General features: G+C 46.5%; 3 protein-coding genes and 1 non-coding gene across 10 annotated transcripts in view; 2 read left to right on the forward strand and 2 right to left on the reverse strand.

Moving 5' to 3' along the window:
- PARN (poly(A)-specific ribonuclease) overlaps positions 1-2333 on the reverse strand; it is a 173824-nt gene extending 171491 nt beyond the window's left edge. For all 4 annotated transcript variants that reach the window (XM_029054394.2, XM_029054385.2, XM_029054403.2 and 1 more), the window contains exons 1-2: positions 2236-2333; positions 1766-1843 (exon numbers count right to left, since the gene is read on the reverse strand). In XM_029054394.2, coding sequence (XP_028910227.1) covers positions 1766-1843; positions 2236-2254 — 97 coding nt within the window. In that variant the 5' untranslated portion in view covers positions 2255-2333. The remainder of the gene's footprint in view (positions 1-1765; positions 1844-2235) is intronic.
- A 2697-nt stretch (positions 2334-5030) lies between these two features.
- On the forward strand, positions 5031-26927 carry TVP23A (trans-golgi network vesicle protein 23 homolog A). Of its 4 annotated transcripts, none has more exons than XM_029053188.2 (9): positions 5031-5131; positions 5699-5778; positions 12308-12349; positions 20067-20211; positions 20721-20810; positions 22745-22873; positions 23554-23682; positions 26008-26084; positions 26631-26927. In XM_029053188.2, exons 1-8 carry the CDS (start codon positions 5123-5125, stop codon positions 26065-26067), a joined length of 684 nt encoding a protein of 227 aa, XP_028909021.1. In that variant the 5' UTR covers positions 5031-5122; the 3' UTR covers positions 26068-26084; positions 26631-26927. The 4 variants fall into 4 exon arrangements, with proteins under 4 accessions (XP_028909021.1, XP_028909030.1, XP_028909051.1 ...); XM_029053218.2 differs by lacking the exon at positions 20067-20211 and adding an exon at positions 12624-12657 and having other exon boundaries at positions 5036-5131; XM_029053214.2 differs by having other exon boundaries at positions 5036-5131; positions 20067-20103.
- On the forward strand, positions 22967-23104 carry LOC114809501. Its single transcript, XR_003757280.1, has one exon. It is a non-coding gene; the product is annotated as a small nucleolar RNA SNORA7 (small nucleolar RNA).
- Positions 26244-27140, reverse strand: part of NUBP1 (nucleotide binding protein 1) — a 31247-nt gene continuing 30350 nt past the window's right edge. Inside the window, exon 11 of the mRNA XM_029053177.1 lies at positions 26244-27100. Within this exon, the coding sequence (XP_028909010.1) occupies positions 27051-27100 (50 nt within the window). The 3' untranslated portion in view covers positions 26244-27050. The remainder of the gene's footprint in view (positions 27101-27140) is intronic.

Raw genomic sequence — 27140 nt, forward strand, 5'->3', positions numbered from 1 at the left:
CGGCATTAGGATGAGAAGCAAAGAGATGCTAGTTCAGTGTTTTGCGCAGAGTAAGTACTCAATAAATATGATTGAAGAAAGCAAAATTGCATCCAGTAAGTGCTCAATAAATGTGAATGAAAAAAGCACTATTGCACCCAATAAGCGCTCAATAAATAGGATTGAAGAAAGCACTCCTGCACCCATAAGTGCTCAAAAAACATGAGTGGATAAGGCACTACTGCACCTAGTAGGTGCTCAATAAATTGGATTGAATAAAGCAGTATCGCACCCAGTAAGCGCTCAAGAAATATGAAGGGATACATCAGTAGTGCACCCAGTGCGTGCTCAATAAATACGAGGGAATAAAGCAGTATTGCTCCTAGTAGGGGTTCAATAAATACGAGGGGATAAAGCAGTAGTGCACCCAGTAAGCGCTCAATAAATACGAGGGGATAAAGCAGTAGCACCCAATAAGCTCTCCATAAATGTGATGGGATAGGGCACTATTGCAACCAGTGAGCACTCAATAAATACGAGGGGGTACAGCAGTATTGCACCCAGTAGGGGCTCAATAAATATGAGGGGATAAAGCACTATTGCACCCAGTAAGCGCTCAATAAATACGAGGGGATAAAGCAGTATTGCACCCAGTAGGGGCTCAATAAACACAAGGGGATAAAGCAATAGTGCACCCAGTAAGCGCTCAATACGAGGGGATACAGCAGTAGTGCACCCAGTGAGTGCTCAATAAATACGAAGGGATACAGCAGTAGTGCAGCCAGTGAACGCTCAATAAATACGAGGGGATAAGGCAGTATTGCTCCCAGTAGGGGCTCAATAAATATGATGGGATAGAACACTATTGCACTCAGTAAGCGTTCAATACATATGACGAGATAAAGCATTACTGCACTCAGTGAGTGCTCAATAAATATGAGGGGATAAGGCAGTGTTGCTCCTAGTAGAGGCTCAATAAATACGAGGGGATACAGCAGTAGTGCACCCAGTATGCGCTCAGTAAATACGAGGGAATAAAGCAGTAGTGCACCCAGTGTGAGCTCAATAAATATGAGGGGATACAGCAGTAGTGCACCCAATGAGAGCTCAATAAATACGAGGGGATGCAGCAGTAGTGCACCCAGTGAGTGCTCAATAAATACGAGGGGATACAGCAGTAGTGAACCCAGTATGCGCTCAATAAATACGATGGGATACAGCACTGTTGCACCCAGTAAGTGCTCAATAAATACGAGGGGATACAGCAGTAGTGCACCCAGTGAGCGCTCAATAAATACGAGGGGATACAGCACTACTGCACCCAGTAAGTGCTCAATAAATACGAGGGGATACAGCAATAGTGCACCTAGTGAGAGCTCAATAAATACGAGGGGATACAGCACTATTGCACCCAGTGAGAGCTCAATAAATACGAGGGAATACAGCAGTTGTGCACCAAGTAAGCGCTCAATAAATACGAGGGGATACAGCAGTAGTGCACCCAATGAGCGCTCAATAAATAGGAGGAGATAAAGCAGTATTGCTCCTAGTAGGGGTTCATTAACTACTAGGGGATAAAGCAGTAGTGCACCCAGTGAGCGCTCAATGAATACGAGGGAATAAAGCAGTATTGCTCCTAGTAGGGGTTCACCCAGGAAGCACTCAATAAATAGGAGGGGATAAAGCAGTGGTGCACCCTGTAAGCGCTCAATAAATGCAACTGGTTGGATTGAGGCAAGAATCCCGGGCCCCAGAAGAGGCGCCCCCCAAATAGTCAGCGGACTACCTGAAAACTCCCCATCAATAGCCAGAAAATCCGCTTCTTCGATGGCTTGGTAGACCTTGCTTAGATTTTTCTTAAAATCTGCAAAAACAAAAGGCGCCCCCCCCCCCCCGGATAAGGCTGGGCCCTGGTGCAAAAGGGGGGGTCCAAAAAGGGTGCAAAGGGGGGGGGAAGGGGCAGCTGCGGGGGGGGAGCTGGGCCTCATCTGGAGAGGGGGGAGCTGCTGCCCACCTCGTCTCCTTCTTTCCCTCCTCCCGCAGCGCTCAGAACAGTGCTTAGCACACAGGAGGCGCCTCCCAAGTAGCCACTGCTGCTGCTTCCTGGCCAAGGGGAGGGAAAAGGGAGGTCGGGCTGCAGGCGAGGACAGGCCCGGACGCCCCGGGGCGGGGCTGGAGGCAGGGCTGCGCTCAGGGGTCAGGGGTCAGAGGTCGGGGGGGTCGGGACACCCGGGGGGGGGGCGGGGGGTCACGCACTGCTCCTGATCATCTCCATCCTGCACGGCCCCGCGCGCCCCGCGCCTCCCCAACGCGGCTTCCCCAGCGGCGGCCACTTCCGGAAGCGGCGCGCGGGGCCCGCCCCCGGCACGTGACCGGGTGACGTCGTGGCGGAGCGGCCCGCCCCCCCCCGCCCCCCGTCCCCCGGCACGGGCATCGTCGTGGCTAAGCGCGCCCGTCTCCCGGCACGTGACCGGGTGACGTCACGGGAGAGGGGTTTTTTTCTTCCTCCCGCCCCGCCCCCGGCACGTGACCAGGTGACGTCACGGGAGAGGGGTTGTCCTCCCCCCGCCCTGGCACGTGACCGGGTGACGTCATGCCCCCCCCCGCCCCCGGCACGGGATCGTCGTGGCTAAGCGCGCCCGTCCGCCGGCACGTGACCCGGTGACGTCACGGGACAGGGTGTTTTTTTCTCCCCCCTCCCCGCCCCCGGCACGTGGCCGGGTGACGTTGCGGCTGAGAGCGCCCATCCCCCGGCACGTGATCGGGTGACGTCACGACTGAGGGCGCCCGTCCCCCGGCACGTGATCAGGTGACGTCACGGGAGAGGCCTTGCCCCGCCCCCCCGAGGGGCGTGGGACGTCGCGCTCCGCCGCCTGAGGGGGAATTCCTTTCCTTTCCTTTCCTTTCCTTTCCTTTCCTTTCCTTTCCTTTCCTTTCCTTTCCTTTCCTTTCCTTTCCTTTCCTTTCCTTTCCTTTCCTTTCCTTTCCTTTCCTTTCCTTTCCTTTCCTCTGCTACTAATAATAATGTTGGCATTTGTTAAGCGCTTACTATGTGCAGAGCACTGTTCTAAGTGCTGGGGAGATGCGGGGTCATCAGGTTGTCCCACGTGAGGCTCATAGGCTTCATCCCCACTTTAATCCTAATCCATTTTAATCATAATAATAATAATGTTGGTATTCGTTAAGCGCTTACTATGTGCAGAGCACTGTTCTAAGCGCTGGGGGAGATGCAGGGTCATGAGGTTGTCCCACGTGGGGCTCACAGCCTTCATCCCCAATTTAATCCTAATCCATTTTAATCATAATAATAATAATGTTGGTATTCGTGAAGCGCTTACTAGGTACAGAGCACTGTTTTAAGCGCTGGGGGAGATTGCAGGGTCATCAGGTGGTCCCATGTGAGGCTCACAGTCTTCATCCCCATTTTATTCATTCATTCATTCAATAGTATTTATTGAGCGCTTACTATGTGCAGAGCACTGTACTAAGCGCTTGGGATGAACAAGTCGGCAACAGATAGAGACAGTCCCTGCCGTTTGACGGGCTTACAGTCTAATCGGGGGAGACGGACAGACAAGAACAATGGCACTAAACAGCGTCAAGGGGAAGAACATCTCGTAAAAACAATGGCAACTAAATAGAATCGAGGCGATGTACAATTCATTAACAAAATAAATAGGGTAACGAAAATATATACAGTTGAGCGGACGGGTACAGTGCTGTGGGGATGGGAAGGGAGAGGTGGAGGAGCAGAGGGAAAAGGGGAAAATGAGGCTTTAGCTGCGGAGAGGTAAAGGGGGGATGGCAGAGGGAGTAGAGGGGGAAGAGGAGCTCAGTCTGGGAAGGCCTCTTGGAGGAGGTGATTTTTAAGTAAGGTTTTGAAGAGGGAAAGAGAATCAGTTTGGCGGAGGTGAGGAGGGAGGGCGTTCCGGGACCGCGGGAGGACGTGGCCCGGGGGTCGACGGCGGGATGGGCGAGACCGAGGGACGGTGAGGAGGTGGGCTTGGCACTGAGTAAGCGCTTAGCAAATGCCAACGTTGCTTAGAACAGTGCTTGGCACGTAGTAAGTGCTTAACAGATACCAACAATGCTTAGAACAGTGCTTGGCACAGAGTAAGTGCTAAGCAAATGTCAACATTACTTAGAACAGCGCTTGGCACAGAGTGAGCACTTAGCCAATACCACCATTACTTAGAAGAGTGCTTGGCACTTAAGAAGCGCTTAACCAATACCAACATTGCTTAGAATAATAATAATAATAATAATGCTGGTATTGGTTAAGCGCTTACTATGTGCCAAGCACTGTTCTAAGCGCTGGGGTAGACACAGGGGAATCAGGTTGTCCCCCGTGGGGCTCACAGTCTCCATCCCCATTTTACAGATGAGGGAACGGAGGCACCGAGAAGTTAAGTGACTTGCCCAAAGTCACACAGCCGGCAAGTGGCAGAGCTGGGGTTCGAACCCATGACCTCTGACTCCAAAGCCCGTGCTCTTTCCAGTGAGCCACGCTGCTTCTGAGAACAGCGCTTGGTACGGAGTAAGCGCTTAGCAAATGCCAACATTACTTAGAACAGTGCTTGGCATGCGGGCTTTGGAGTCGGGGCTCATGAGTTCGAATCCCAGCTCTGCCACTTGTCGGCTGTGTGACCGTGGGCAAGTCACTTCACTTCTCTGGGCCTCAGTTCCCTCATCTGTCAAATGGGGATGAAGACTGTGAGCCCCACGTGGGACCACCTGATTCCCCTGTGTCTACCCCAGCGCTTAGAACAGTGCTCGGCACATAGGAAGCGCTTAACGAATACCAACATTATTATTAGAAGCCGATGGGGTTGGATGGCATCCCTGCATCCCTCCTCCCCCTTGCCCTCCATCAGCTCCCTCCTCGGCTCCCCCCCCCGCGGCCCGCCGTGGTAGGGCCCGCCTGCCCGACCCACCCCCCCCCCCGCCCTCCGACTTGGGCTGCGCCGGTCCGGGCCGCTTCTGCGGCTGCGCCACCCGGCAGCGCTCCACCCCCCCCCCGCCGTTTCCATAGCAACGGAGCCAGCCGGGCCGCCCTCCTCCCTCCTCCCTTCCCACCCGGAGGACGAGGAGCGGGCGGGACGGCCGGGGGGACTGGGGGCAGGGGCAGGGGACCGCCCCGAGGATGAAGCAGGTGCAGGGGGAGGGGGGAGAGGCGAAGGGGGGACAGGGAGGGATGGGTGGGGGCAGGGGGGGAGAGGGAGGGGATGGAGAGGAAACAGAGAGGGGAGGGGAGAGGTTGGGGAGGGAAGAGAAGAGAGGGGATGGGGAGGGAGGGGAGGGAGAGGGGATGGGGAGGGAAGAAGGGAGGGGGGTGGAGAGGAAGAGAGGGAGAGGAGGGGGAGGGAGGGGGGAGGGAAGAGAGGGAGGGGGTGGGGAGAGAAGGGGGGGAAGAGGGAGGGGGAGAAAGGGCGAGAGGAGGAGGGGAGGGCGAGGAGGGTGGAAGGAAGAGAGGGAGAGGAGGGGTTGGGGTGGGGAGGGAAGAGAGGAAGGAGTGGGGAGGAAACGAGGTGGGGGGGAGAAGGAAGAGAGAGGTGGGAGAGGAGAGAGGGAGGGGTGAGGAGGGCCGAAAGGAGGTGTTATGGAGGGTTGGGGGCTGGGGGGGGGGGAGAGGAGGGAGGGCAGAGAAGGGGTGGGGGGTGGGGAAGAGAAGAGGGAGAGGGGACAGGTGGGAATTCAATCCCCTGTTTTTATCCCCCAGTCCCTGGTGGATGACACTGAGGACGTGTCACTCGATTTTGGAAATGAAGAAGAATTATCATTGAGGAAAGCCAAAATCAGGTAAGTGCGGGCAGGTCTCACCGATCTACTGACAGGTTGAAAATCCAGGGACTGCAAACCCCAAGTCTGGCTCTTCACTGGATCTTCCCAGTGACCAGTCAGAGGTTTGGGAGGAGGAATGGGTTAAAGACAATTGCCAAGCCCTCTGCCGATCTAATGAGCTCAGTGTTCCCCGGAGTCTAAATGTATTAAATGTATTTTTCCTGGAAACGAAGTAGGCGAGTTGGGAAGAGCATTCAATCTGACTACTAAGGAACAGATTAATGGTTCTCCGGTCTGTGAAATAGGATCATCTATTAGCTGTGAACAACAGCAGGCCGAATTTGGCTGAGAGTAGACAGTAGCGGCAGTGGTTGAGCATCCTCTCCTTTCACCTTCTAGACCTCCTTCCTCTTCATTTTTCTTTCCTTCTTCCCACGTGTCTTCTCCTTTCTTTCTCCTCCCTCCTCCACTTTAGGCACCATCTAAAGTGATCACAATTCCTGACTTTTTTGTCTCACGCCCAGCCCGGCAGACACTGTGAAGCGCAAGCGCGAGGCTCCTTTCGCTGTCTCCTTTTACGTTTAGTGATGGGCAGTTCTGGCTCCCATTAGGTTGTGCCAACAGAGTGGTTTTTGAGCCCCAGGGGGAGGCCTGAGTGTCGTCTTCCCTTCTGGAAGCCGTGCCCTTTCGGCACTACTGTACTCCCTGGAAGCCTCATTAATCACCAGTGGTATTTATTGGGCACCTAGAGTGTCCCGAGAACTATACTAAGTGCTTGAAAATGCTCACTGGAAGCAAAGGATGGTATCTGCCTTTAGAGAACTCTGTACTGATGTCTGCCTCCCCTACCCTAGACTGTGAGCTCGTTGTGGGCAGGAAATGTCACTGTTTATTGTTGTATTGGACTTTCCCAAGCGCATACTATAGTACAGTGAAAGAATAAATGCCATTGTTTGGCGTCAATCATTCCTTCGGTGCTCTGTTTCAAGTTTCCCTGGGGGGGGTCCAATTTCATTCATTCATTCATTCACTTGTATTTATTGAGTGGTTACTGTGTGCAGAACACCGTACTAAGTGCTCGGGAAAGTACAGTACAGCAATAACCTGCCCAAAGTGGGTACAAATAAACAAATTACAGATTTGTACAAAGATGAAACCCCCTCAAGACAGTACTGCCATCTTTCTATATTGCAGGTAGCAATGCATTCCTCTACTTGCATGAAAAAGTTAATGGGCCTTCCCAAAGCATCTTCTATTACCATGGAGTAAAAATAGGTGTGGAGGGAGTTGGCTTCAATACACAAGAGTGATTTATTCAATAATAATTGTTGGATGCTCAACACAGTGTGAAGAACACTGCGTTAGTCTATCGGAAGAGTACAGCGGAAGCGAAAGACACCGTTCTTACCCTCATGGAGTTTACGGTCTAGTGGTCACAGGATTATGGTAAAATGTGATTCATTCCAAGTATAGTTATTTGAAACAAATGGAGATTCTGTGAAAGCAGTCTTAAGAAGAACACAGATATTTAGAGAAATGGAAATGGATTAAATTGTCCCTGTTTGTTCGAGAAGTGAGGCATGCACGTCGATGTAGCTCCTTGAAGGAGCTCGTGATTTTGCCAGCCTGGTAGAAGAAGGGTCGGTAGACATCTTCTGCTAGGCTCTTTCGTTTCCAACCATGAGAGGCTCTCTTTCAAAACTGTGAAAAAAAAGGGGGCAAAATAGGGAGAAATGTCCTTCTTTTACACAGTGCCAGTCACCTCTCATTCATATTAGCATAAAGCTTGCCAAAGAAAGGGGCTATAAGAGATATAATTATTACCTACTGAAGGTAAACTAGAGTTCCGAAAGAGCAGAGCTACCTTGCCAGCCTCAGGAGAATCACTGGGCTCTAGACATCTGTGTGCCAAACCAACTCGGAGAATAAGAATCCTTTATTTTCTTTGTTTAAAAAATCTATTTTTAAAGTATGGAAACATGACCATGTAAGCAGGTCCCTCAGAAGCCTGGCTATTCAATTTTAAGGAAGATTAATCATTACCAAGGAAAATAACCCACAAAATCAAGGAACTTGACAAATTTCAGTTCTCTTTGATTGAAATAATAGTTGTACGTATTATGAAATTAGCTACTTGCATCTCCTTCTGTTTTACTTCCCTTTTACATTTCTCTGGGGCTGCTTGTCAATATAAAATACTGAGCAAACTACCAAGTGGGTGACTTCCCAAGCGCTTAGTACAGTGCTCTGCCCACAGTAAGCACTCAGTAAATACGATCGAATGAATGAGTCTTTAATGATTGAATGAAGGCCTTGTGAGAGAACCCCGAGGCAACCGTCCTCTTGGCGCTAGGTAGTTCAGAAAGACTCAACTTTTCATTTCATATTGCAAAATATATTCTCCCTCCTTTATAAAAGCACTTTGAGCAGAGTAGGAAAAGTGACAAATGTAAAGCTGAAGGAAAATGCAATGAATATTATTTGTCAGCCTTCTTTTTTAACCTCCCTTTTCCAAACCAGGTTCTTGTAGCTGAATTGAGGTTGATTGTTACCTTATTGCCATTTCCTCAGTCTGTAATTGAGTTAATGTTGAATTGTCGTAGGAAAAACACTTCACTGTAGTTTTAGTGCTTGTTTCCTGGATTTGGGCTTATGTAATTATCTAAAACTTTCTAGCACTGTGGTCGAGTTGGCTTCGATCACTTGCTGCCCTGCAGACACAAAATATATCTCTTCTCCAAACATTGAAGAGTGGTGGAAACAGTCTGCACTATACTCTCGCGGCTTAGTGGAAAGAGCACGGGCTTGGGAGTCAGAGGTCGTGGGTTCTAGTCCCGGCTCCGCCACTTGTCAGCTGTGTGACTTTGGACAAGCCACTTAACTTCTCTGTGCCTCAGTTACCTCATCTGGAAAATGGGGATTAAGACCGTGAGGCCCACGTGGGACAACCTGATTACCTTGTATCTACCCCCGTGCGTAGGACAGTGCTTGGCACATAGTACGTGCTTTACCATCATTATTATTCTCCCATTTCTCAGTTGGCATGTCAGTTTTGTGAAGCTGCTTGGATGATTCATTTTTGACTTTTTTTTTTTTTTACAGCATTTGTTAAGCACTTATTTTGTGCCAGGCTCTATAAGTGCAGGGAGTAGAATATAACACATCAGGTTGGACCTGGCCCATGTCCCAATGGGACTCACGGTCTGAATCCCCACTTTACAGAGGCGGTAAATGAGGCATAGAGAAGTGAAGTGACTTGCCCAAGGCCGCACAGCAGACAAGAGGCAGAGCTAAGATTAGATTCTCCCCCTTTAGACTGTAAACTCGTGCTGGGCAGGGAATGTGTCTATTGTATTTTACTCTCCCAGGTACTTAGTAAGTGCTCTGCACACAGTAAGCGCTCAGTAAATACGATTGAATGAACGAACCTAGGTCCTCTGACTCTCAGGCCCTTGGTCTTTCCACTAGGCCGCACTGCTTCTCACCTTTGTGATGGTTTGACTTCTGATATCTGCCCATTTGATCTCTTCATCGGGTGAAATTCCAATTTATCGAAAGGCCACCCTGAATGGTCAGAATAACTATCGGACGATTTGAGTAGTTGGGATACAGAGAAGGGAAGAGTAGAAAGAAACCGTCTCCCAATCCATTCAATCCTATTTTCTGGTTGTTGTTTTTCCCGTTCATGTCTAGTATATGATTCATTTTAATTCTCACAAAGAACTATGGGCAATAACAAGAATGTGGTGATTAAGGAAGGAAGTCTGTCCTCTTATTTACTTCTTCATTCAGACTTTTATTATGCAGAACTTTGATTGGAAATTTAAGCTTGCATTTTTTAACTACTTTGCTCAGAAATACCCATTAAGGATTCTCATTTGATCAAAAAAAGTAAAATAAGAAAGACTCTTTACAAAGCTGAACTTATTTCTGTTGTTCCTAAATGGAGACATGGATTTCTTCATGTCAGTTTGAGACTGACCCTTTTTACTTAGTTGTGTACTTTAAAATGGGAAAACCACTTCCCAGAAGGAGGTAGAGGCCTAATGGAGGGAGGGGTATCTAACTTTGGGCATTTCATTTAGCAAGAACTCCAACACTTAGTAATTTACTGAGGTTCTTGTTGTAAAGTGCCACGGCGTTGTTTTTTTTCCAAGATTAAGAAATGCCCACATCTGTTTTGTCTTTACAATATCACTCCACCCTTAGCATGTGGGTAAATTGTGTTTGCTGGATGAATGCCTAGCTACAACCTGTGCTTTTACTTTTACAACCAACATTTACCTTTAGCAAGTAAATTACTAAATAGAATAAATACCTGTCAAGATGTTTTCGTATTCATCCTTTCTCTGCAAGTAATGTTTACTGGTGTTCTGTGTCATTTTGGAAAGTTGAAAGAAAATCAATTTCATTAGCAAATTATGTTTAATTTTTCAGATTTTTTCTGGGTGAGAAATGGCTGTAATTCATTTGTTTATAAAGTGGGAAATTTAGAATCTAATTATATAAGCTTTACCAATTCCAAACCGTGACAAGGTTCTTTAAAGGATTTCACTTCCTTCTTGAAGCACCTATGCTGGTAAACGTCTCAGGGGCAAAGGCCGTGACATATTTTTCTTTTGTAATTTTTACAGTGCCTATTATATGCTCTTCCCCCAGCTGATGCTCAGAAATGTTGTTAGTGGTAATGCCCCTTTTAAAAATCCGCTAAGTGCTGGGGCAAGTGGGAGTGCCTGATCATTAAGCAGCATGGCTTAATGGATTAATTCATTCATTCAATCATATTAATAAGCACTTACTGTGTGTAGAGCCCTGTAGTAAGTGCTTGGGAAAGTGCAATACAACAATAAAGAGTGATAATCCCTGCTCACAAGAGCTCACAGTCTGGGGGGTGGGAAAGGGCAGACATGAATAAAATAAATCAAATTACAGATATATACATAAGTGTTGTGGGGCTGGGAGAGGGGGGACCAGCAAAGGGAGCAAGTCAGGGTGACGCAGAAGGGAGTGGAGATGAGGAAAAGTGGGGTTTAGTCTGGGAAGGCCTCTTGGAGGAGATGTGCCTTCAGTAAGGCTTTGAAGTGGAGGGAGAGTCATTGTCTGGCAGATTTGAGGAAGGAGAGCATTCCAGGCCAGAGGCAGGACCTTTCTGTAGAAAGGTGATCCGGGCAGCAGGGTGAGGTATGGACTGGAGTGGGGAGAGGCAGGAGGTTGGGAGGTCAGCAAGGAGGTTGATGTAGTAATCTAGGCGGGATAGAATGATGGATTGTATTAACGTGGTAGCAATTTGGGTGGAGAGGAAAGGGTGGATTTTAGCAATTTGGTAAAGGTGGGATCAACAGGATTTGGTGATGGATTGAATATTTGGGTTGAATGAGAGAGAGAGGAGTCAAGGAGAGCGCCAAGATTGTGAGACAAAGGATGGAGGTGCTATTTACAGTGATGTGAAAGTCTGGGAGAGGACAGGGTTTCGGTGGGAAGATAAGGAGCTCTGTTTCGGACATGTTAAGTCTGAGGACTTGGAGGACATCCAAGTAGAGATATCTCGAAGGCAGGAGGAGCTGCGAGCCTGGAGAGAGTGAGAGGGATCAGGCAAGGATATGTAGATTTGGGTGTCATCTGCATAGAGATGGTAGATAAAGCCATGAGAGCGAAAGAGTTTTCCCGGGGGATGAGTATAGATGGAGAATAGAAGGGGACCGAGAACTAAACCTTGAGGCACCCCCACAGTTCGGGAGTAGGAAGGAGAAGAGGAGCCCGTGAAGGAGTCTGAGAATAAATGACCAGAGAGATAAGAGGAGATCCAGGAGAGGACAGAGTCAGTGAAGCTGAGGTTGGATAATGTTTCCAGGAGAAGGGGGTGGTCCTCAGTGTCAGAGTCAGCTGAGAGGTTGAGGAGGATTGGGATGGAGTAGACGCCATTGGATTTGGCAAGAAGGAGATCATTGGTGACCTTTAAGAGGGTGGATTCAGTGGAGTGAAGGGGACGGAAGCCAGATTGGAGGGTGTCCTGGCGAGAATTGGAGGAGAGGAATTTCAGATGGCAGGTGTAGATGACTCGCTTTAGGAGTTTGGAAAGGGAGGGTAGGAGGGAGATGGGGCGATAACTGGAGGGAGCTGTGGGGTCAAGGGAGGATTTTCTAGGATGGGGGACATGTTTGAAGACAGTGGGGAAGAAGCCAGCCACTGGAGAGTGAACGGTTGAAGATGGCTGTTGGGAGGGGGCGAGAGTTTTTATAAAGTGTGAAGGAATGAGGTTCGATGTGCATGTGGAGGGGGTGGACTTTGAGAGGAGACAGGGGATAGAGCATGAGCCTGGGAGTCAGAAGGATCTGGATTCTAATCCTGACTCTCACATGTCTGCTGACTCGAGCCTCAGTTACCTCTTCTGTAAAATGGGGATTAAGAGTGTGAGCCCCATATGGGACAGGGATTGTGTCCAACTGGATTAACTTGTATCTACTCCAGTGCTTAGAACAGTGCTTGGCACATAGTAAGTGCTCAACAAGTACCATAATAATAATGTTATTATTATTACCTTTAACAGAGCAAAGGAAGGAAGGCTGTTTGAATACATACTGTTAAAAAGGTAAAATTATACCTTAGTTTTGTATAAAATGTTCATGTTAATTGCCTCATTTTCGCCTTCATGCTAAATTTTCATAATAGAGTCAGCTTAACCTTGATCACCAGAAAAATTCTGGGATATAGCCTCCGTTAGTTTGCAAATTCCAATAAAATCTCAGCGCACTAATAAGCCACTTGACTTTATTAGAAACAGAAGTCAATGTAGCTTTCTTTTGTGGGAGAGTGACCTGCCTTGAAATTCTGTGGTGTGAAACATTTTTCTTTTTTTTTTTCAGTTATGTCAAAGAAAAAATAATCAAGTCAGCCCAGGTTTGAGTATTTGCTCCGTGTTCACTGCCCAATCAAATCATTCTAAACCCTGACACTTTGAAATGAGGTGCTTGAGATATATTGTTGTCGGGTAGGTGCAGATATGGGGTTCCAGTGGAAAGAGCCCGGGCTTGGGAGTCAGAGGTCATGGGTTCAAATGCCGGATCAGCCACTTGTCAGCTGTGTGACTTTGGGCAAGTCACTTCACTTCTCTGGGCCTCAGTTGCCCCATCTGTAAAATGGGCATTAAGACTGTGAGCCCCATGTGAGACAACCTGATCACCTTGTATCCTTCCCAGTGCTTAGAACAGTGCTTTGCACATAGTAAGCGCTTAAGAAATGCCATCATTATTATATGGGGTTAAATGACTGGCTAGGCACAGCAGTAGCCTAGAGACATCAGGAGATTGTATTGGTTCATAGACCAAGTGAGTCTAACCAACATTTGCTATTTTAAAGGTTACATGATTCTGGCATCTATGCAGGGTGAAGAGTGCTAGAGTTGAGCACGGGCTTGGGAGTCAGAGGACGTGGGTTCTAATCCTGGCTCCGCCACTTATCTACTGTGTGACCTTGGGAAAGCCACTTAAATTCTTTGTGCCACAGTTCCCTCATCTGTAAAATGGGGATTAAGACTTTGAGCCCCACGAGGGACAACCTGATTCCCTGAATCTACCCCCAGCGCTTAGAACAGTGCTTTGCACATAGTAAGCACTTAACGATACCATTATTATCATTATTATTGTTATCCTATTGTCTTATGCTGCCGAGTCGTCTCCGACCCATTGCGACGCCATGGACACATCTCTCCCAGAACACCCCAATTCCATCTGCAAACGTTCCGATAGCGTAACCGTAGAGTTTTCTTGGTAAAATTACGGAAGTGGTTTACTATTGCCTCCTTCCGCGCAGTAAACTTGAGTCTCCACCCTCGACTCTTTCCCGTGCCACTGCTGCCCAGCACAGGGGAGGGTTCTAGAGCGGGGCTCAAGTGGGGGCCCCCCAAGTGGCAGAATTAGAGAGCAGACAGGTGGGATGAGGAACAGAAATTCCTTGACTTTCACTACCGTGCTTTAGTTGACCCTGAGTCACTCGGATCCCAGGAGCAGAATGGCTTCTTGGCTTAGAGCCAGTTAGAGTGGCAAGGCAAAAGTAAAGCATTTCAGTAATGACTGTGGTATTTGTTAAGTGCTTGCTCTACTAAGTGCTGGGGTGGATACAAGCAAATCGAGTTGGACCCAGTCCCTGTCCCACTTGGGACTCACAGTCTTAATCCCCATTTTACAGATGAAGTCACTGCGGCACAGAGAAGAATAATAATAATTGTGGGATTTGTTAAGCACCGACTACGTGCCAGGCACTGTACTAAGCACTGGGGTGGATACAAGCACCCAGTCCCTGTCCTTGTGGGGGTCCCAGTCTCAATCCCCATTTTACAGTTGAGGAAACTGAAGCACAGTGAAGTGACTTGCCCGAGGCCACCCAGCAGTCGTGGTAGAACTAGGATTAGAACCCATGACCTCCTGAATTCCAGGCCCCTGCCGTATGCACCAGGCCGAACTGCTTCAAGGAGGATCTTGGCCTGAGGTGGCCAACATCTGTGGGCATGAGCAGTCGGGGTCCCTCAAGATGAAAGGCCCAGAACACTTGACCACTGCGCCAGTGAAAATCCAGCTCTGGATGTACGCTGTTCAGCTGTGGCTAAACCACAGGAGCACTCTCTCCTCTTTATCTCTCTCCTCGGCGTCGGTTAGGGCCTTCTTTTGAAGACTGTGGCTAGTTAATACTTAGTATTCAAGTGGAATTTTGTGTAGCGGTAATGTATCCGGGGCAGTTTTAATGATCAGTTGATATTTGCCCCTCCCAGCCTCTTGACCTCTTGGGACTCCCCGAAATAGTGTCTCTCTGCCCATACTGGGCTTTCTGCTTTTACTCCTTCCAAGCGTGGAACTGAAGTAGTGTGCTTTGGCTCTGCTCTGTTGCTTTCAAAAGTTCCATTTAACCGTGATCTGTGCCCGCAAGAAAACTGTCAACAGTGATTGAGCACATTCTGTTTTCCACTTGGATCCCCTCCCCGGCCCCCTGGCATCACCCCTCCACTCGCTTATCCTTCCCCCCCATCTCTGAAGAGGACATTTTTCCACCTCTGTCAAAATCTACCCTCTCTACCTATATCTGACCCCATCCCTTCTTCCCTCCCTGACTGCCTTTTTTTTAAAAAATGTACGTAAGTGCCTACTAGGTGCCAAGCTCTGTACTAAGCGCTGGGGGAGATACAAGGTTAGACACAGTCCATGTCTCACATGGGGCTTACAGTCTTAACCCCCCTTTCACAGGTGAGGTAACTGAGGCAGAGAGAAGTGAAGTGTCTTGCCCAAGGTCACACAGCAGATAAGTGGCAGAGATAGGATTAGAACCCAGGTCTTCTGGCTTCCAGGCCCATGCTCTTTCCACTAGGTCACACTGCTTCCTCAACTGCTCACTCTCCAGTGACTCCTTCCCCTCCACTTTCAAAAACAGCCACATATCTCTTACCCTTAAAGAAACTCCTTTGACCCCACTGAATCACCTGTCACCTCATCTCCCTACTACCATTCATGTCTAACAACTTTTCCTCTCCTCCAATTCCCTCCTCAGTCCCTTCACTCCACTGAAACTGCTGTCTGTGCAGTTACCAGTGACCCCCTCCTCCTCGAATCTAAGAGATTCTTGTCTGTCTTAATCCTCCCCAACATCTCTTCCACTTTTAACACTGTGGACCGCCCAAACCCTGTCTTCCTTGTGATTTTTCCATCACTGTAGACAATGCCACCATTCTGTCTCTCAAGCCTATAACCATGGCATTATCCTCGACTCCTCTCTGTCATTCAACCCACATATTTAATGTCCCTAAATCCTGTCAGCTTTATCTTCATAACATCTAGACAATAAGCTCGTTTGGGGCAGGGAACACGTTTAGCAACTCTGCTGTACTCTTTCCGAGTGCTTATCCACTTAATAAATCGTCAACAAATACCAATGGTAATGAGAGCATCTCTAGAATCTACCATTTCTGGTTCAGCCAGACTGCTACTGCATCAGCCTCCTACCTGACCTTCTTGCCTCCTCTCTCCCCGCTCCAGTCCTTACTTCACTCTCCTGTCCAGATCATTTTTGTGAGAAAACATTCAGCCCATGTCTTCCCACTCCTCATCAACCATCAGGGGCTGCCCATCCACGGCCACATCAAACTCCTCACCATCAGCTTTGAGACAATCAGTTCGCCCCCTCCTACCTGACCTCATCGACCTCCTGCTACAAGCCACTTTGCCCCTCTAACATCAACCTACGTACTGTTACTCCATCTCTTTCACCTGTCTTGCTGCTGACCCTTTGCCCACCTCTTCCCCCTGGCCTGGAACTCCCTCTCCCTTCGTATCTGATAGGCCACCACTCTCCCCAACTTCAAAATTCTTCTAAAATCTGATCTCCGGGTCATCCCGGATTAAACCCTCATTTCCCCCATTCTCCTTCCCTTCTGCGTCACCTGTGCATGTGGATCTGTACCCCTAACCACTTGATACTGTCCCCTCGCCCTCAGCATTTATGTACTCACCCTTAAATGCTCCCATTTCCCCTTTATTTTAATGCCTCTCTTCCCATCTAGTCTGTCAGCTGTTTGAGGGTAGGGACTGTTGTATTCTCCCAAGTGCTTAATATAGTGCTCTGCACACAGTAAGCGCTCAATAAGTCTGATTGAAAGATTGACCCCCCTTTTTCTCGGAAATGCAATCAAACCTTGGTTTCTCTGACATTGTCCACTCCTGCTTCTCCTTTTACCTTTCTGGTGATTCTTTTGCTTATTCTTCCCCTTTCTCTCCTTCCCAACTGTGTGTTGAAGGGTGCCTCAAAGTCCCCTTCCGTTCTTCATTCACACCTACTCCATTCATTGATTAAATTGTATTTATTGATCGCTTACTGTGTGCAGAGCACTGCACTAAGTGCCTGGGAGAGTACATTACACTCCCTAAGGGAACGGAAGAGCTCCCATATCTTCAGCTCTCATTCTTAGCAGATTACTCTTAAATCCATTGAGCCCGCTCCTCTAGAATCTCGCATTTCCTCCTGCCTAAGATACATATAGGCCGTATCTACACGAATGTCCTGCTGACACCACAAACTTAACACATCCCAACCAGAACGCCTCATCTTCCTTTCCAAACCCTCTCTCCCTCGTGACTTTCCCATGTCTGTTGACGGCACTGCCATTCTCCCCGTCTCAAAAAGCGCAACCGTGGCGTAATCCTTGACCCCTTCCCTCTCTATCTCGCAACCTGAACACTTAGTCGATCACAAAATCCTGCCGGTTCTATCTTTCACAATATCTCCGGACTTTGTCTTTCCCACCTCTCCATCCAAACTGCCAGCTTCCTGGTAAAACTAACTTCAACACTCACCTAGAAAATCGATATGGAGATGAATATATACACAGAGAATGGATGAAAAAGCTGATCTAACAGCTTGCTGTTTTTAAATGAAAATCTGCCATTCCTTTGGGAGCAAGGGGGTAAGCGTTAAAAGTGAGTGTAAAAACTCTCCAAATTATGATTTTAATTTAACTTTTTCAGCGTTTTAAAAAGGTTAGGGAAAATCTGAGACATCAATAACCTAATCCTTCAGTTCTCATTTGACTCAGTAACTCATAAAATACGGCTTCACATTACATGGTGTTTTCCGAGCACAAAATTAGAGTTATATGAAATATTAATGGACTTCAGAGAGCAGCTCTTCTCTGGAGAGAATGTAATCCCAGACTGAAAGCTCGTTGTGTACAGGGATTGTCACTGTTTATTGTTGTGTTGTACTTTCCCAAGCACTTGGAACAGTGCTCTGCACACAATAAACGCTCAGTAAATACGATTGAATAAATGAATGAATGAAAACCCAATAGACTAACTGTTCTAATCTTTAGTCATTCATTCATTCAATAGTATTTATTGAGTGCTCACTATGTGCAGAGCACTGTACTAAGCATTTGGAATGTACATTTTGGCAACAGATAGAGTCAATCCCTGCCCAATGACGGGCTCACAGTCTAAACGGGGAAGACAGACAGCAAAGCAAAAAAGAACAAAACAAGACAACATCATCAAGATAAATAGAATCTAGGAGACATACACCTCATTAACAAAAGTTGAAATATTGTGCTCCATTGTTGGGTTCATCAGCGTCTCCTCCTATTTAATAGTGATAATACTTAATATTCGACTATTGCCTCATAACATACGTCTTCCGAATTGAAACATCAAACAACGCATTCTAAAGCCTTCAGTCCAACCACTGATCAAACCAATCATCGGCACCAGAAAAAGGCTGGAGATCGGGTGGCTCACCTCTGCTCAGGCAGGCAGGGGTCCCCTTAATGTACACTGATGGAGAGTTGTCACAGTCCCGGATTCAAACCGATGGATTAATTTTCTCTCATCTCCCTTCTTGGAACTGAGTCTAGAGCCAATCTCAGGTCAACCTAGGCCACGAATACCAGACCTGAGGATTTGTTCTTGGGTTCTCTAACTGGTCCAGCCGTCCCTGATTTGGCTGAGCGCCTCTTTATTACCCAGCTCCCTTCTGCTTAAGAGGAGGCTGTAGTTAGCTCTATTTGATCTGGTGGATTTGTTGGCTGTGTGATCCCACATTGTCCAAAGACTGAAGTTGTAAACGGGGCAGGGAATGTGTCTGTTATGTTATTGCAGTCTCCCAAGTGCTTAGTACAGTGCTCTGCAGACAGTGAGCGCTTAATAAATATCATTAATTGATTGAACAGAGTGTAAATGATGAAAAGTTGTTGTTTCTTTTAGGCATTTAAATTAGACTATATTTTGCTCTCCTCCCTCCGTCCTGTAGTTGGATAAAAGCCCAGCTTCACACAGTCCTTTAGATTGTTCCCTTTGCCATATTCACTCCATGAGTAACTAAAGCTGTTCTCGTTTTTACTACCCCTTACTACCCCATTTCTTCTGTCTTTTAGAAGTACCAGTAATATTTTGCAATTCTAAAATGACTCAACTCATGATCATATATTTTTGAGCCCTCACCTGGTGCACAGTCTAGAAATCAATACACCGCTCTCTATCTACTTTTTAAAAAATCAACAATCAAACTTATATAAAATAAGAATAACCACTTCCAGGTGCTCAGACCACCCCTTTGCCGATTTCATGTCTGGCTGAATATAAAGCAGTTCTGTGTTCCTTCCCATAATAATAATAATTACGATGGTACTTCTTAAGCATTTACTACGTGCCAGGTACTGTTCGAAGCGCTGTGGTAGATACACATTAATCAGGTTGAGCACAGTCTCCATCCCACATGAGGCTCACCCTCTTATCCCCATTTTACCTATGAGGTAACTGAGGCACAGAGAAGTGAAGTGACTTGCTCAAGGTCATAAAGGAGACCAGTGTTTTAGAACCCAGGTGCTTCTTATTCCCATTAAGCCAATGTGCTTCTCAGTGGCCTGACTCTATTGGGGACCTGAATTACAGCTTCCAAATACCAATTAGTTCTGTTCCCCAAATCATTTCATTTTTTTGCGTCAAAACTTTTGGCACCCTGCAGCTTCATAGACTGTGCAGTTCCTGCTCACTATTGAACTATCGGGGATAACTCCATCCTTCCCCATTTTTCCCTGCCCTACCCGTTGGTTAGGTGCAGCGTGGCCTAGTGGAAAGCCCACAGGCCTGGGAGTCGACGGATCTGGTTTGGATCCCGACTCTGCCACTTCTCTGCTGTGTGACTTTGGGCAAGTCATTTCACGTCTTCTTGCTTCGGTTCCCTCATCTGTAAAATGGGGATTAGGCCGGTGAGTCCCACGTGGGACACAGACGGTGTCCAACCTGATTAGCTTGTGTCTACCCCAGCGCTTAGTACCGTGCCTGGCACGCAGTAAGCGCTTAAGTAGCAGACACACACCCACAGATCATATAAAGATGGGATGGCTTCCTTCCCTACCAAAGCTGGTATTGAGAGGTGCCTTTGTCCCAGTTCATTTAAAATATCTCTAGATTTCAGGCCAACTCCACGACTGGTTTAGAAAATATGTGGCAAAACCACTGGGACCTACAAAATAGGCAGCACCTGGGCCTCTCGTGTTACCCCTTGGCACCTCTATTAGCGAGTGTGCTGTTGCTGAAGCTTACGTTAAAGCCTTGGGAGAATTTGGGCCTCCTGCCAGTCAGCAGGAATTGGATCACTTAGCCCAAAGAAGCAACCGTCTGGTAAGTTTTTCTGCTCCTCCTGAGGTGTCTCGGAGGATACTTGCTCCAAAAATATCACGTCTAGCAGGCTGATGCTAATTGTAAGATACTAAATTAAGCCACTGCCTCATTTTACCTGCAGAAATTACTAAATGTTCTGGATTGTTTTCCTAGGCATCCACTGGCCACCTTTTTCCACCTCTTTTTCCGAGTGAGTGCTATTGTCACCTACTTGTTCTGTGACTGGTTCAGCAAAAGCTTTGTTGCCTGTTTTGTCACTATTCTTCTCCTTCTGTCCTTTGACTTTTGGTCTGTGAAGGTAAGAAACTGTTTGAACGAGTAATTACAAAGTATATTCGCCCACGTTCTGATTGGTTGAACGAATCGTAAAAGTAGCTGTTTGGGAAGTTGAATAATTTTACTTTGCTTTACACTGCAGTTAAACAGGGCAATTTGGAAACAATATCAAACTATTAAAATAGACTTATTTCTGACATCTTATTTTTTAATAATTACCGTCCTATTTGTGAATGTGTAACTTAGTGAGGCATCTCTTCTGTGTTATCCACCAAGTGCTTGATATTCTTGTATACATGTCACACGATGGGAGTCTGTCTATCTTAACACATTCTGCCATTTAGTTAAATTAAATGAAGACTTTTAAGATATTACTATGAACTCTCTATGCACTATTTTCTTTCTGCCTCTAAGTTAAGTTCGAGTCATTGTAGATTCCATAGTTTGCTTGCCAATGTCAACTGGTTAACTGAAGAGAAAAGTGACCTGCATCATTGGTAAACCTTTTTTCATTTCCATGTATCGCATTAGAATGTAACAGGAAGACTCTTGGTGGGTTTGCGTTGGTGGAACCAGATAGATGAAGATGGAAAAAGCCACTGGATTTTTGAAGCTAAAAAGGTATTTAAAAACCAGAACCACCTTGTTTTTAGTGATTTGTTCATGCAGACCATTAATAATAATAATAATAATAATAATAATGTTGGTATTTGTTAAGCGCTTACTATGTGCAGAGCACTGTTCTAAGCGTTGGGGTAGATACAGGGTCATTAGGTCGTCCCACGTGAGGCTCACAGTTAATCCCCATTTTACAGATGAGGTAACTGAGGCACAGAGAAGTGAAGTGACTTGTCCACAGTCACACAGCTGACAAGTGGCAGAGCCTGGATTCGAACCCAGGACCTCTGACTCCCAAGCCTGAGCTCTTTCCACTGAGCCGCACTGCTTCTCTTATTAAGGAAGGAAACGTAAAATTGTGTGTTAGCTTCACGTTTGCATGCCTTGTGGCTTATGCAGATCCTTTCATTTCTCCTTCACCCCCTCCGATCTGACTTCCATCCCCTTCACTCCTCAGAAACCGCCCTCTCAAGGTCAGAAATGCTCTCCTTCTTGCCAAGTGCTATGGCCCCTACTCCATCCTATTCCTCCTTGAGTTCTCAGCTGCCTTTGACACTGTCGACCACCCGCTTCTCCTGGAAACATTCTTCAACCTCGGCTTCACTGACGCTGTCCTCTCCTGGTTCTCCTCTCTCTCTGGAAACTCATTCTCAGTCTCTTTCACAGGCTCCTCCCCGCCTCCCACCCCCTAACTGGGCTGGGGGGCGGTCCTTCAAGGGTCAGTTCAGGGTCCCCTTCTGTTCTCCATTTATAGCCACTCCCTTGGAGAACTCATTCACTCCCACGTCCTCATCTACCACCTCTATGCAGATGATTCCCAAATCTTCACCTCCAGCTCTGATTTCTTTCCCTCTCTGCAGTCTTGCATTTCCTCCTGCCTTCAAGACATCTCTGCTCGAATGTCCTGCCATCACCTCAAACGTAACGTGTCCAAAACAGAACTCCTTATCTTCCCACCCAAGCCCTGTCCTCCCCGTGACTTTCCCATCACTGTAGACAGCACCACCCTCCTTCCTGTCTCAGAAGTCCATACTCTTGGCATTGTCCTTGACTCCTCTCTCTCATTCAACCCATAAATCCAATCTATCAGTCACTAAATCCTGTTGGTTCAACCTTCCCTACATTGCTAAAATCCATCCAAACTGATTAATCCATGCTATCCTGTCTTAATTACTCTATCGGTCTCCTTGCTGACCTCTTTGCCTCCTGTCTCTCCCCACTCCAGTCCATACTTCACTCTGCTGCCCGGATCATTTTTCTACAAAAATATTCAATCCATGTTTCCCCAGTCCTCAAGAACCTCTAGTGGTTGCCCATCCAACTCTGCATCAAACAAACTCCTTACCATCAGCTTTAAGGCAAACACCTTTCCCCCTACCTCACCTCACTACTCTCCTATTACAGTCCAGCCCGCACACTTCGCTCCTCTAATGCCAACCTACTCATTGCACCTTGACTTTCTCTCGTCACTGACCTCTCGCCCAAGCCCTGCCTCTGGCCTGGAATGCCCTCCATTTTCATATCTGACAATTACTCTCCCCCGCTTCAAAGTCTCACTGAAGGCACATCTCCCCCGAAAGGCCTTCCCTGACTAAACCCTCATTTCCTCTTTTCCCACTTCCTTCTGCGTCACTGTGATTTGCTGCCTTTATTCGCCTCCCCCACCCCCAATGCTGTAATTTACTTATTTATATTAATGTCTGTCACCCCTTGTTGTGGGCAGGGATTGTTATATTGTTGTGTTGTACTCTTCCAAGCACTTACTTCAGTGCCCTGCACAAAGTAAGCACTCAATAAATATGATTGATTGGGTAATCTAGTTCCTGTCTTGCACAAGACCCTCCTGCTGGAATTGTATTGGTCTCTGCCTAGTAAGTAGTAGAATCATCATTAACTTTTAAACATCTCAATGTTTAAATCTTTTATTCTCCTTCCAGGTCTCTTCACATAACACTGCCTCAACAGAAGCTGAAGCTAGAATTTTTTGGCTGGGCCTGATTATTTGTCCAATGATATGGACAGTGTTCTTTTTTAGCACTTTATTCTCCTTAAAGCTAAAGTGGCTGGTAAGGCATAAAAAAAACCTGATTTAACTTTGCACTTTCCAAAATATGGAGTCAAAGGAGTGATTTTAAAATACAATTTAGGATTCCAACTCTCCCCTCTCAGGGTCGTACCTGGAGAGTTTCCAGTACTCTACCAGTCTCGACTACGGGAGGGAGAGTCAGGCAGAGGCCTACCCATTCCATTCCTAGCTTGGCCAGTGGCTAGCGAGTGGAAGGCAATCTGCTACAAGTCAAAACTCACCCGTGCTGGGCAGCAGCGGCATGGGAGAGAGTCAAGGGCGGAGACTCAAGTTGACTGCACGGAAGGAGGAGATGGTAAACCACTTCTGTAATTTTACCAAGAAAACTCTGTGGATCCACTACCAGAACGATTGCAGATGGAGGCGGGGCGTTCTGGGAGAAATGTGTCCATGGCGTCGCTGTGGGTCGGAGACGACTCGACAGCATAAGACAAGACAAAAATTCCAACTCTGCTCTGGACCGGTTTCTCTATGGGAAACAAAGTTCAACTTGCTTACCTTATACTTTGGAAGTAGCACAATGAATCACAAGACCTAACCCTTAAAAGTAAAAACTGGGGACAGAACTTTAATGAATATTTAATAGGAACTCTAGCCTACTGTCCATTTTAAAAAAAATCTTTAAAAGCTTTTAATTTAAAATCTTTCATTTGACTATAGGCTCTGGTCATAGCTGGAATCTCCCTTCAAACGGCTAATCTGTATGGCTACATCCATTGTAAACTGGGAGGTCAGAAAAGCATCATCAAAGTAACTTCAAGGTTTCTGTCCCAAACGATGTTCCGGAGGGTAAGTGGAAAATAGTCGTTCGTGTACCGTAACTCTGTGCTGCCACGTTATGCCGTAGTCTCCAAACTAAGACTCTACATTAAACTGATGTTTAATTGCCCACGGCCTTCAACTCGAGCCGTGTCTGCCCTACATTAGGGGCACTGGACCAGAGAGGTTAGGTGACACGGCAGGGTCACACAGCAGATTGGTGGTTGGGGTGGCACAGATTATACCTGGAAGTGACGTTTTGGGCCAAAATGCCATAAGTCTGAACAGTTTTCCCATTGGAATGATGCTTATTATTATTAGCTGGTTTTGGGCAGGAATGTCTTTTGGAGCCTCCAAGGAACAGGGACCAAGTCAGTGTCTAATTCCCATGTGGGTATTCTTTCCTAGTGCTTAGTGCAGTGCTCAGCCAACAGTAAGTGCTTAATAAATACTATTACTTCTACAATATTGTACTCTTTCAAGCACTTAGTACAGTGCTTTGCACGCAGTAAGCACTCAAGAAATACGATTGAATTGAATTATTGTGGGATTTAAGTGCTACTATGGGCCAAGCACTACTAAGCACAGGGATAGATACAAGAAAATCAGGCCAATGTTCCTAGTAGAATAGTATTTATTAAGCACTTACTGTTGGCTGAGCACTGCACTAAGCACTAGGAAAGAATACCCACATGGGAATTAGACACCGACTTGGTCCCTGTTCCTTGGAGGCTCACAATCTCCAGATAAAAAAGGGGGAGAGGGGCCTGGTGATAGATATATGAGGAGAGATGAAGGAAAACACAAAGACAATGTAAAGACAGATAGAAAGATCAGTAAGGTACTGGGGCTAGAGGAGCAGAATTTCTGGCTCCGCAGGGCTCAGGGGCTGTAGTCAGCCGTCGCCACGGGCATCCCGAGGTCTTTTGGGGGCGACACAAGTCTGCAGCTGCTGCTCTCAATCCCTCTGGGGTGGTGCGGGATAGGTGGGGATGGAGGTTCCTCCGTGACACGAGGGGAGCTGGTGCAGGATCCTGGCGAGGTGGTGTAGCACAGTGGAAAGAGCATAGTACTGGAAATTGGATTCATTCGTTCCCTTGTATTTATTGAGTGCTTATGATGTACAGAGCACTCTACTAGGCGCTTGGGAGACAACAATACAATAAACAGATGCATTCCCTGCCCACAACTAGCTGACAGTCTAGAGGGGACCCGGCTCTGCCCTTTGCCTGCTGCTCCCTGTGTCAGTTTCTCCATCTGGAAAATGGGTATAATAATACCTGCTCTCAGTTTCCCTACTTCTCAGGGGTGTTGACAAGGACTAAATTGAAATCACGTGGAGTGTTTTGGCAATAAAAGCTTATGGTCCACTAGATGAGCTCCTTGAAGGCAGGGATCATTCTGTTCTTCCCAAGTGCTTAGTACAGTGCTTTGCACACGGTAAGCACTCAAATGCCATTGATTGATTTCTACACAGCCAAATCAGTAGTGTCATGTGTTGATTCCCTGCTGTTTCAAAGTATTTGATATGTTAACAGGAAAGCTCAAAAATAAGAATTGGTATTAGCAGATTCCCATTCCTTGTAAAATACCTAGAAGACCATGAAGTAATATTTCTCATTTTGACCACAGAATTTCACCAGGTTAAGATGAATAACAGAATGCAGCTTGAAAATATTGTAGTCAAAAAATCTGCTCTGCTCTCCTAGAGCTGAAGACACTGCCCTCAACCCTCTCGCAGATCCTAGTCCAAACGTTTAATAGCATCAAAATTTTAAAGCAGGTGTAAAAGAAGGGAATGGAAAATTCCAGATTTATAAATGCACACGAGCAGCAGAAGCAAGTTTCCATCGGTGGTGCAATAGCCACAACAGAAGGCGCAAGTAACCCTGGCTGCCCGGACCCTTGGATCGCCAAAGTTTCCGCATAGCCAGGGGACCTTTTTCAATAGTATTTATTGAGCGCTTACTATGTGCAGAACATTTGGAAATGTAATCAAATGAGGCACAGCCGGAAGCGCTTACTACAGTGCTGTGCACACAGTAAGTGCTCAATACAATTGAATGAACGAATGAGTGGTCGGGACTTATTTATATTACGAAGCTCTGTCAACCATAGAACCTGTCCCACTTAACAAGTTCTCAGTGCTAGTTTTTGGCAGAAATGAAAACTTCTGGTTTGTGTGCATTTTCTAAATGATTCATAGTGACAGAAAAAGTGTACGGAAAAGTACGGGAAGAAATTCAGCCTTGTTGGCATTTGGCCTTGCCTCAGACTACTCTGAGCATCAAACAGACACTTCTCTGGGGGAGTCCTGCCATTACGTGAAGATCTCTGAATTTCTATCTCTTCCAGGAATGTCAAGATGACTTTCAGAAGCCTATTCTAAAGGGAATGGAAATACACTCGCACTAGCGGAGAAGTCATGAAAGGTGCGATGCCGGTTTTTTCTTGTGCGAAGGGCTACTTACAAATTCTGAATCCCATTAGTGCTTTTTTTCAGATTAGTTTCCCAATATACTAGTTATTGAAATTAAACCCTTTGACATGGTCTGCCTCCGTTCTTCCTCAGCAGAAAGATTGATTTCTGTTTTGATTTGTTGGGAGCGTAGTTCCTTTAATTGTAAATGATTACATTTTTTAAAACACTTTGCAAATCTCCAGCTGAACAGTGTTGGCGGATTGCTTTTTACAGTTACCCTCTAGCTGATTCCCGGAACTTTGTGAACCTCTTATCCCACTGTAATTACAATTAATCGTAGTTCTTAACCCACATAGCTAGCTAAGTACTCATTCTCAGGGTTAAAACTGGAATTCCTGTAGGTGTATCCAGGGCCAGCAAAAGCACAGGTAGCTTTATCAGATTCTATACAAACTTCAACTTCGTAGCCCTTAGAGTTTAGGCTTAATGTAATTTAATGTACTAACAGAAAAATCTATTTCAACAAAACTTTTCACCTTGTCGGTTCTTTTCGCAGGTCACTTCAGAGAGAATAAAAGACAAACGGAGACCTGTTTCTTTGGGGAGAAAGCAAATGGTCACTTCTTGTTTTTCCATCACTGCACGGCCCCGGAAGCCAGAGTTTTGAAGAGAAAATATTTATTTTTAAAATGGCACCTATCAGACAGTGCCTTATATAAAAGTATTGCAGTGAAACAACGAAAACTAGTGAGTCTTTGAATAAAGTGAATTCAAACTGAGGTTGAGCTAAACTTACATCTGTGCTTAATTTCCATTTTTCAGTCTTGATTATTGATTAAAATTCTCAAAGATGGTTTTTGGTTTGGTTTTCATTCTGACCGATTAAATCAAAATGGTTGTAGTTCAGTAACTGGCACTGAGTAAGTGCTTAAGTACCACTGTTATTATTTTGCTCATTTAATTCAGGGTGGTTGGGTTACAGAGACTTCTCTTGTGAACTGTGAAGGCCACAAAAATCTTGAATTCCTAGAATGGGAAAGTAGAGACAGGAAGAAAACAAAAGCAT

This window comes from Ornithorhynchus anatinus, chromosome 2, assembly GCF_004115215.2.
Source record: "Ornithorhynchus anatinus isolate Pmale09 chromosome 2, mOrnAna1.pri.v4, whole genome shotgun sequence".
Taxonomy (NCBI): Eukaryota; Metazoa; Chordata; class Mammalia; order Monotremata; family Ornithorhynchidae; genus Ornithorhynchus; species Ornithorhynchus anatinus.

What these genes read in the sequence shown, in the direction of transcription:
- TVP23A (XM_029053188.2), top strand. An exon ending in TTGACTTTTGGTCTGTGAAG is followed by an intron (nt 20,212 to 20,720) that starts GTAAGAAACTGT and finishes GTATCGCATTAG; the next exon opens with AATGTAACAGGAAGACTCTT. An exon ending in CCCAAACGATGTTCCGGAGG is followed by an intron (nt 23,683 to 26,007) that starts GTAAGTGGAAAA and finishes TATCTCTTCCAG; the next exon opens with GAATGTCAAGATGACTTTCA.